This window comes from Nyctereutes procyonoides, unplaced genomic scaffold, assembly GCF_905146905.1.
Source record: "Nyctereutes procyonoides isolate TBG_1078 unplaced genomic scaffold, NYPRO_anot_genome, whole genome shotgun sequence".
Lineage (NCBI taxonomy): Eukaryota > Metazoa > Chordata > Mammalia > Carnivora > Canidae > Nyctereutes > Nyctereutes procyonoides.
Window position 1 is genome coordinate 52,190,434 of NW_026575140.1, and position 10,458 is coordinate 52,200,891.

The 10,458-nt window shown below is 42.7% G+C and overlaps 1 protein-coding gene across 1 annotated transcript in view; it reads left to right on the forward strand.

Annotated features, from left to right (window-relative positions):
- HS3ST3A1 (heparan sulfate-glucosamine 3-sulfotransferase 3A1) overlaps window positions 1-9,313 on the forward strand; it is a 94,720-nt gene extending 85,407 nt beyond the window's left edge. Inside the window, exon 2 of the mRNA XM_055306119.1 lies at window positions 8,638-9,313. Coding sequence (XP_055162094.1) covers window positions 8,638-9,259 — 622 coding nt within the window. The 3' untranslated portion in view covers window positions 9,260-9,313. The remainder of the gene's footprint in view (window positions 1-8,637) is intronic.
- Window positions 9,314-10,458: the final 1,145 nt, after the last annotated feature.

Below are 10,458 nucleotides of genomic sequence, written 5' to 3' on the forward strand. Positions count from 1 at the left end.
GAGTCATTCATGCCAATTCTATATATTATTTTATATATATTTTATTTCTCTATAGACACACACACACACATATATATATATATATATATATTCAGTCTTTTATTTTTGATGGATGTTTAGGGAACTTACCTTTGGGGCTGTTATGATTAATTATGAATGTTCATGAACATGTCTTTTGATGAACGTATGTATGATTTCTATTGCATTGTCCTCCGACCGGAATTGCTGGGCCAGACTGTATGCATAGGTTCAGCTCTGCTCGATAGATCCAAATAGTTTTCTAAAGTCATTATAGGTCTTTATACTCAGAGCAGTAGAGAGCCAGTTGTCCACATCTTCGTCCACACCAGGAATTCTTTGTGCTTTTTGTTCTAGCCATTCAGGTGGGTGTATGCTGTTGTGTTTTAATTTGCATTCCCTTGATGACTAATGAAGTGCAGTACCTTTTCATACATTTATTGACTATTTTGATACTGCTTTTTGTATGCAGTGCCTATTTAAGACATTTGCCCATTTTTCTTCTATGATGTTTAGTTCATTTTAACTCCTTGATTTGTAGGAACTCTATGTATTATGGCTAGAAATCTTTTGTCAGGTATATGTATTTTAAATATTTTCTATCATTCTAATGGTTGCCTTTTTACTCTCATTGGTATCATTTGATGAACAGAAATTCTTATTTTTAATAGAGTCCAATTCATCTTTTTTTTTTTCTTTGTGATTCTTCCTTTAAGAAACTTAAGCAATAGAGGGATGAGGGGGAGGGAGCTCAGAGGGGATGGGGAGGAGGAGGAAGAGTTTGCAGGAAATAGGGAAGAGGAAGAGGAGCTCAGAGGAGATGGAGATGAGTGACAGTGGGGAGCTCAGAGGGGATAGTGAAGAGGGAGCAAGGAGCTCTCAGCCCTGAGGCTCAGCACCTGACAATGGCTTGTGACTGAGCAGGACTGTCCCTTTCAAGTCTCCGCATGCCCTGAAGCACCAGGTATTCTATTTAATGCTCAATTTACTGGTGGGGAGAGCAGGGAGTGGTGAATGATCCAGCCTGGGGCCAGGTCCTTGCAAGGCTTCCCCTGTGCTGGGTCCCCTTCACAGGCCAGTGGACCCTCCTCCCAAACGCAAGAGTCCTGGCACTAGACTGGTTAGCCCCATACAGATGCCCTGTCCTACCCTCCCCTGCTACCTGAGGCCTGTGGGAAGTGGTATCCAACAGAGGGAGAGACAGAGAAATGAGCCAGAGTATCAGGGCCAGCAAGGGGCCCCCTCTGTGCACTTGAGGGCCCCTAGGGCAGAAGCAGCCTAAGTGCCTGGGGACAAAGCAGTGGGGGAAGAGAAGCCTAGAGAGGTTGGGGGTGGGGGTGGGAGGAGGAAAAGCAGCTGGAAATGAAAAACATGCTATTCATCTGGCAGAAGGGCTAACTTGGGGCATCTGGGTAGCTCAGTGGTTGAGGGCTGCCTTCAGCTCAGGTTGTGATCCCAGGGTCCTAGGATCAAGTCCCTCATCAGGCTCCCCACCCAGAGCCTGCTTCTCCCTCTGCCTGTGTCTCTGCTTCTTTCTGTGTCTCTCTCATGAATAAATAAAATCTTAAAAAAAAAAAAAGAAACTTAAGGAATATCTGCCCCTCTCAATCGTTAAAATTCTCTCCTAAGGTTTTTTTCCAAATGATTTATTATTTTATCATTCATATTTATATGTACCAGCCATCTGGAATTGGTTTTTCTATATGGCGAGACATCAAGCAAATTAAGGATTATTACAAAGTGGGTTGCACACATTTGCTCTTTCTCCCCAAAGAACACAACAAGAATTACAATATCCAAAAAGTAGAAGTACCCAAAGGTCCATCAGAGGATGAATGGGTACACACGATATGCTCCCTACATACAATGGAATATTGTGCAACTATAAAAGAAAAGGAATTTTGACACGTGTTCTGTTCCAACAGGGAGCTATTCTTTCAACCATGAGCTAGTCATTCAAGCTCTCCAGTCTCAGCTTACTCACCTCACCTGAAGAATCAAGCCAAAGGGCTGGGGAATCTGGATCATAAGCAGCATTGACATGACCATTATGGCAAGGAACATACCAAGAACTGTTCTTTTTTTTTAAATTTTTTTTAAAATTTCATTTATTTATGATAGGCACACAGTGAGAGAGAGAGAGAGGCAGAGACATAGGCAGAGGGAGAAGCAGGCTCCATGCACCGGGAGCCCGACGTGGGATTCGATCCCGGGTCTCCAGGATCGCGCCCTGGGCCAAAGGCAGGCACCAAACCACTGCGCCACCCCGGGATCCCCCAAGAACTGTTCTTAAGAAGATGACACCCAGTGTTTAGAATTTCCGGCTGCCAGGAGAACCCCATCTAGTCGAGATCACAAGGATCCAGAGAAGGTCACAGCCCTTCTGACATGTTCCTGGGACATCCACACACCTGTCCACTGAAGGCCTTATATGTGTGACATTCAGGCAATGACAGTGCCTGGTTGGAAAGCCATGAACTGGAAAAGCTGGTTATTTGCCTGTTATGGTGGGAGAGAGAGATGAGCTGTTTTTAAGGGGAATCAATTTATTCCCATGCCAACTGGCACAATTATTCCTAGAGGGAAACATTTTGGTGACACTTCCACGTTGACTAGCAGCCCATTTTGTAATAATCCTTAATTTGCTTGTGAGATCCCCTCTTACTCTTGCCTTCCTCAGGGGGAAAAAAACAAACAAACAAACAAAACAAACAAATAAACCTTTTCTAGTTTCTCCTCACAATTCTGGTTTCTACCCACTTCCCCATCCCCATACCTACTATTAATGTCTCCAAATCCTCATCGTTATTTAGAGGTGACGTTGGGAAAGCCTTACACACTTAGTCGGGAAGTTAAGGCCTCCTAGCACCTACACCTCCCATCATCCAATTCATCCCCAGCTTGTTCCGTATGTAGGGAAACTTGACAGGTTTACTGCGTACACCTTTTTTCTCCCTTAGCCTGTATGGGATCTCTCCAACGCTTTCCTGTACTGGGATGGCTTTTTCCCTCCCCCTTCAGGCCCAAGTCCTGGCACAGAGTAGAGTCACATTGGAAGTCTCACTCAGGTAAGGAAGGATGATTTGCAGGTTCTCCTGAACACTTTGAAATATGGTATTCCAAATTACACATGTATTGCATTCTGTGTGATAGATGAGCTCTGTTTTGAACATTAAAATTCAAATTGCAGTAAGAAAATGAATAAAGAAATTAAAAGGGAGATTGCTATTTAAAGAATCCCTTTGTGAGTCCTTTTGCAATGTTAGTTTCATTAAGGATTTATTTAGACTATCACTTCTTCTTTTTTGAAAAAAAGTGGCTTGCAGGTGGTTTCCAGTTAACTAGACTCCCTACCCACACTGTAACCCCCATGCCCAACCAGCCTGTTTTCCTCACCCTGTAGATGACAGTAAGTAATGTGTTTTTCTTCTGAAATCCTATTTTAGCTGTTTCCTCTTCAAACGCCTATTGACCTACTCTATTAAGAAAATTTAAAATATGGTTTCTTTTTTTTTCCTTGGAGACCTCAGTAGGATTTTCTCTTGTGCTGCACAATCTATAGCCAGAATCTGTGCTAAAGGGCTGCTGGAGATCTGTGTGTTCCCCTGAGACAGGGGAGAGGGAGATTGAGATCCTCAACCAGTAGCTTCTTCTTTTTTAAGACTTTATTTATTTGAAAGAGAGAATGCAAACACAAGCAAGGGGAAAGACAGAGGAAGAAAGGGAAAAAAAGACTTCCCGCTGAGCAGGAAGCTAGATGTGGGACTTGATCCCGGGACCCCAGGATCATGACCTGAGCTGAAGGCAGACACTTAACCAAGCCTCCTTAGCTTCTGAATGCTAAGATGCACCACCAACCAGTAGCTTCTGAATGAAGTATGTTCTCTCTATATTACTGGTCAAAAAAAGGAAGCCTAGTAGTTAAAAGTCAGAAATCCGAGGAAAGGAGGCAAGAATTCAGAATTTTTTTTTAATCACCAAATACTCTTTATCATCACTTCCCTGATACTTCATGTTTGCTTCTGCTATTCCAGACTTTTTTCATGCAGTTGATCAAATTCCATTCCCTGAATTATTCCAACAATGTCTGGATGGATCTCCTGGCTCATCTTGTAAAAGCATAACATAGGCTTCCAGAATGGGTTGGCCTTGCCACTTTCTTAGTTTTCTATGGGGAGATGGGCAGTGACAAGCCCATGAATTCATGTCATGCAGTGACGCTAATGTCACATGTTCAGTAACAGCAACTTGTGTCTGCTTGGTGATGACAATGAACTCTGGTTGCTCCTTAGTCCTCCCCAAACCTTAGGGTCTATCTGGCGGGGGGCGGGGTGGGGGAATGGATGACTTTAAAGGTTCTTTTGCAAAAGGAATCACAGATTTCTTAAAACAACAGCAAAAGGCAACAGAAATCAGATAGCTAATTATCATGTCCTTCTCCAAGGAAAAAAGTAAACAAAACCAGACTAAAATATCAAAGACAGCAAAAATCTGAGAATAACGACATCACTGAATTAACCTAGGGTTAGTGGCTTATTGCCACAGATGTTCAGAAATTTGTGCCAAAAATAATGACAATGGGAAGCAGAATAGGTTTTTTTCTTAAACTTTTATTTAAATTCCAGTTAGTAAAACATATAGCGTGATATTAGTTTCAGGTGTACAATCACAACAAGTGATTGGACACTTCCATACATCATGACAAGTGCCCTTAATCCCCATCACCTATTTCCCCCATCCTCCGACCCCTTCCCCTCTGGTGACCATCAGTTCTTTACAGTTAAGAGTCAGTTTCTTGGTTGGTCTCTCTCCTCTTCTTTCCCTTTGCTCATTTGTTTCTTAAATTCCACATATGAGTGAAATATATGATATTTGTCTTATTTTGCTTAACATAATACTCTCTAGCTCTGTCCACATAGTTGCAAGTGACAAGATTTCATTCTTTTTGATGCCTGAGTAATATTCCATTGTATATAATGGATCTCTTATCTTCTTTATTCATTCAGCAGACAGTGGACACTTGGGTTGCTTCCATAAGCAGCTATTGTACATAATGTTGCTGTAAGCATTGGTGCACCTGTATCCTTTGAATTAGTGTTTTTGTATTCTTTGGGTAAATACCTAGTAGTGCAATTTACTGGGTCTTAGGGTAGTTCTATTTTTAGATTCTTGATGGCTCTCCATACTCTTTTCCACAGTGGCTGTACCAGTTTGCATTCCTACCAGCAGTGCAAGAGGGTTCCCCTTTCTCCACATCCTCGCCAATACCCGTTGGGGAACTAGAATGTTTATGAACCAGTTGAGTGATGTCTGAGACAGACTTGAAAGTAATTCATTTGTGGAGGAGGGAGCAGAAACAGAGGGGGTTGACAATGAAATGAAATTGGCCAACAGTTGCTATTTTTTGAAGTTGGATAAAAGGTACACAAGATTTACGTTAGCATTCTCTCTACTTTGGGGTGTGTTTGAAATTTTTCTTAATATAAAGTTGGCAAATAGTATAGGTGGGATGAAATTACAGGACGTTAACAGAGGCAAATTCACATAACACAAAGTATGTTTTTTTACCACAAAGGCAAAATAGAAACTCATAACCAAGTTATGGTAAAAATGCGGTAAACCAACTATTAGAATTAAAAGTAAAAGATAAAAACAATCTTAGATAACACCTACACTAAAAAGGAAATTAAAAGTACAAAATTCAATTAACTAAGTATTTATGAAAATGACAACAGTACATGTGAAATTCGACCAAGTTTGTGTGTAGAGGGGAAATAATAGCCTCAAATGCTATCATGACTTGTGAAGAGGGATTGGAAATAAATGAAGTATCCTCTTAAATAAATTAGAAGAACAGCAGAGCAGAAATAGAAAAAGAACAAAGGGATCATTAAAAAGCTAAAATGCAAATAAAATAACTTAAAAAGATAACAGAATCAGGCAGCCCCGGTGGCTCAGAGGTTTAGCGCCACCTTCAGCCCGGGGTGTGATCCTGGGGACCCGGGATCAAGTCCCACATCGGGCTCCCCGTATGAAGCCTGCTTCTTCCTCTGCCTGTGTAGCTGCCTCTTTCTCTCTGTCATGAATGAATAAATAAAATCTTTTTAAAAATAAAAATAAATAAAAATAAAAATAAATAAATAAAAAATGACAGAATCTAGAAAGCAGAAAGAAAGGCAGAAAAGACCAAATTCCTAGGGATTATAAAATTACAGTCCAGAGTGTGGATGTAACTGCTCAATTGGGTGACTTTTAGAAACATGTTAATTGCCAAAATTGACACAAATCAGAAAATTTATAAGAAACCAATAACTATGGAAGAAACCAAAAAGATACTTGAAAACTCTTGTTTCTTTCCTATCCTTACCCACAAAGCATCAGTATAAGATAGCTTTGTAGGTAATGCTCACCAGATTTAAGGAACAGAAGATTATTTTGCTGGGTGCCTGAGTGGCTTAGTTAATTAAGTGTCTGACACTTGATTTCGCCTCAAGTCATGATCTCTCAGAGTTGTGAGATCGAGTCACACGTCGGGCTCTATGCTCAGCACAGAGTCCATTTCTCTCCCTCTCTTCACTTCCCTCTGCCTCTTCCCCCACTCGCATGTTCTCTCTCTCTCTTTCAAGTAAATAATATTTAAAATTCTTTAAAAAAACTATTTTGCTACTTAAACTTCTCTAAGCTAAAGAAAAATGTGAAACATTTCTCAACTCATTTTATTGGTGGAATAATTCATATTCTAGCAATTGATTAAGCTATTGATCAAAAGAAAAATACAGAAACATCCCATTAATGAATATGAATGAAAAACCCAGAGCAAAATAATGATGAACCAAATGTAGGACTCTGTTAGAAGAATAATGTATCCGAATCAAACGGATTGTATTCCAGGAATAATAGTGAATCCAGTATAAGAACATTTAGATGTTTGATTCTTCCCACAATGGATCAAAGGACAAATTTCGTTTAGTCATTGAAATGAAATCTCCAAAATACATTTTTTCTAATATTGATTTGAGCCAGAGCTATTTCTTGTAAAACTTGGAATTAGAAAGACAGTGCCTTAATATCAAACAGTGGCGGTAATGGTAGTACATTCAAATTGGAAGAGTAAGGGATGCCTGAGTGGCTCAGCAGTTGAGCGTCTGCCTTTGGCTCAGGTTGTGACCCCAGGGTCTTGGGATCGAGTCCCACATCGGGGTCCCTGCAGGGAGCCTGCTTCTCCCTCTGCCTGCGTCTCTGCTTCACTCTCTGTGTCTCTCAAGTAAATAAATAAAATCTTTAAAAGATTTAAAAAATAAATTGGGAGAGCAAATAGGTTTCATCTCTCTGCTCATACTTTTGACAGGCCCTGAGACTGATCAAGGCAGCAACATCTGCTCCATGAAGACCCCAGTGGCATATTTTTCTTTCAAAGTGGCGAAGTGATCCTAACGCCATCAGGAAGAGTAAGCAGATGAGAATTGAGAACGTTTTGAACAACAAAGAACCAGAATTCACTTTGGTGTTGTGAAAAGATAACATAGTAACAGTGTGTGAGAGCTGTCACACTCATTCCCCTTTTTGCTCCCCCCCCCCCACCGCATCCTCCCCCAGGGACCTGATGCCGAGGACCCTGGACAGGCAGATCACCATGGCTGAACGTGTTGAGAGGAACCAAGATCTGTAGAGTGTTGCAGTGATGGCATTTCGAATTATTCAATAAAAGATGGATTTAAGTCTTGTTTGTTACAGGAAAATTCAGAAATTTTCAAGAGAAGTGTGTTGTGTACCAGGCAGTGGCATTATAGTAAATAGAATTGTTTACAAGGAAACTGCAGAAAGGGCTCGGGGTACCATCTCATAGTGGTAGGATCATGTTTATGGTGATAGTCTAATTTACCTAAAGAATTTTTTTAAAAAGATTATTTATTCATGAGACACACAGAGATATAGGGGGAGGGAGAAGCAGGCTCCCTGCGGGGACCCCGATGTGGGATTCGATCCCAGGATCCCGGGATCACACCCTGAGCTGAAGGCAGGTGCTCAAGCACAGAGCCACCCAGGCTGTCCCAAATTCGGAAATTTTAAAGAGAAGTGTGTTGTGTACCAGGCAGTGGCATTGTGTTAAATAGAATCGTTTGTAAGAAAACTGCAGAAAGGGCCCAGGCTATTTTAATAGCATAATGGTATGATTGTGTTTATGATGATAGTTCAATTTACCTAAAGAATTTGATGGAGGTTGCTTTCTTTCTTTGATGGAGGTTCTTTCTTGCTTTCTTACACAGCATCGTGTGTTCCTAATAATAATAAAATTAAAAAAAAAAACTACGGAGCACTTAATTCTGTGTCAGGCAGTCTCCTAAAGTATTGAAGTATATTATATTAACTCGCTTAATCATCACAACAATGTAGGTAATGGGTAGTATTGTTCCCCCATTTAAATACACAAGGCCCTGGAGAAGCTGGTGGAAGCTGGACCAGAACGTGGGAGGGTGGATGCACACCCAGCTCCGGAGTCTAGAGGATGCTCCCCTGCTTGGAATGAGCCCTCCCTGCCTCCGCACCGCAGGGCAAGTCACCCCCTTTGGAGGCTGTCACACTCATTCCCCTTTTCGCTCCCCCCCCACCCTCCCCCAGGGACCTGATGCCGAGGACCCTGGACGGGCAGATCACCATGGAGAAGACGCCCAGTTACTTTGTCACCCGCGAGGCGCCCGCGCGCATCTCGGCCATGTCCAAGGACACCAAGCTCATCGTGGTGGTGCGGGACCCGGTGACCAGGGCCATCTCGGACTACACGCAGACGCTGTCCAAGCGGCCCGACATCCCCACCTTCGAGAGCCTGACGTTCAAGAACCGCTCGACGGGCCTCATCGACACGTCGTGGAGCGCCATCCAGATCGGCATCTACGCCAAGCACCTGGAGCACTGGCTGCGCCACTTTCCCCTCGGCCAGATGCTCTTCGTGAGCGGGGAGCGGCTCATCAGCGACCCGGCCGGCGAGCTGGGCCGCGTGCAGGACTTCCTGGGCCTCAAGAGGATCATCACCGACAAGCACTTCTACTTCAACAAGACCAAGGGCTTCCCGTGCCTCAAGAAGGCCGAGGGCAGCAGCAAGCCCCACTGCCTGGGCAAGACCAAGGGCAGGACCCACCCCGACATCGACCGCGACGTGGTGCGCAGGCTGCGCGACTTCTACAGGCCCTTCAACTTGAAGTTTTACCAGATGACCGGCCAGGACTTCGGCTGGGATGGGTGACAGTGTAATTTAAAAAGAAAAAAAAATATCAAAATATAATATATTTTTTTACCGATCGGTAGAGAAATGGCAGTTTACTATTTGTGCTGAAAATGTTTGTTTTGGTATTTTTTTTACCCCCCCCGCCCCCCCCCCCCCCCGCCCAGGGAATGTTAAGAGAATTCTGGCTTCCGCCCCCATCTTCATGGCATCACCAGCACCCAATATTTGGATACACAAACAAGCAAAAAATACTTTTTGCATTTTTTGATTTTTTTTTTTTTGGTGTCGTTTTAATGTTTTATATACATAGTCCTAAACTAAGAGCATCGGTCGCCATGAAAACTTTTAAGAAAATCCTAAGGGTTAATCAGTCCTCTCTCTGTTTCTGTCTCCATCTCTCTCTCTCTCTCTCTCTCTCTCTCTCTCTCTTCTCTCGGGTCCCAGATAAAACTCTCTCTCTCCTTACATTTCCTCCCTTTTAATTTTTTTTCCCGTGCCACCTCTTCAAAACCGTTTCCTGATTAATAACACGGCACGCTAACCACAGTGCTTTCAATAAAACTTAACCTTCTTCCGTCTTTCTGCTATGTGGTGTAAGAACGTAGCACATAGGGATTAGGATCCCCGTTTTACAGATAAGGAAACTGAGTCTCAGGGAGGTTTTACATGACTTATCCTAATAAGGTCAGATGGTTGGCCTCAGGCCGAACCCCATCTCTCACTTGTTCCCTTTTTCATGCCACTTCTTCCAGAGAGAATGAGAAGTCAGCGGTGTATACTCTTAGAAGCGGTTAGCTGGGGTGGGGATGGTCTGATATAGGACAGAGAGGGTTTCCTACTGTTCTCTGAGGCCTCAGGGTAGCCTTATGACACTCCATCACGAGGAGTCACCAGTGGTCAAGGACACCACTCGGACCAGGACACAGGATCTTTTAAGAGCCAGTCTGGGCTCCTTGAAGTGCCCCGAGATGCGGAATTCTCGGCTTGGCTGAGGTTGAGAGAAATTATCAGAGTCTTAGCTGGAGAACAAGATGGACAGTCACACTAGGAGAAGGATAAAAAGGGTAGGAGCATAACTTACCTAGTTGTGGTTTTGATCATCTTTTTTTTTTTTTTAAGGAAAACCGCACTTCAGTAAGAGCTTAGGAGTATGAAGCTCTTTTTGCTTTACCTCTTTTTTAACAAAGAAAATCTGCTTCTCTTTGTAATATCTCCTT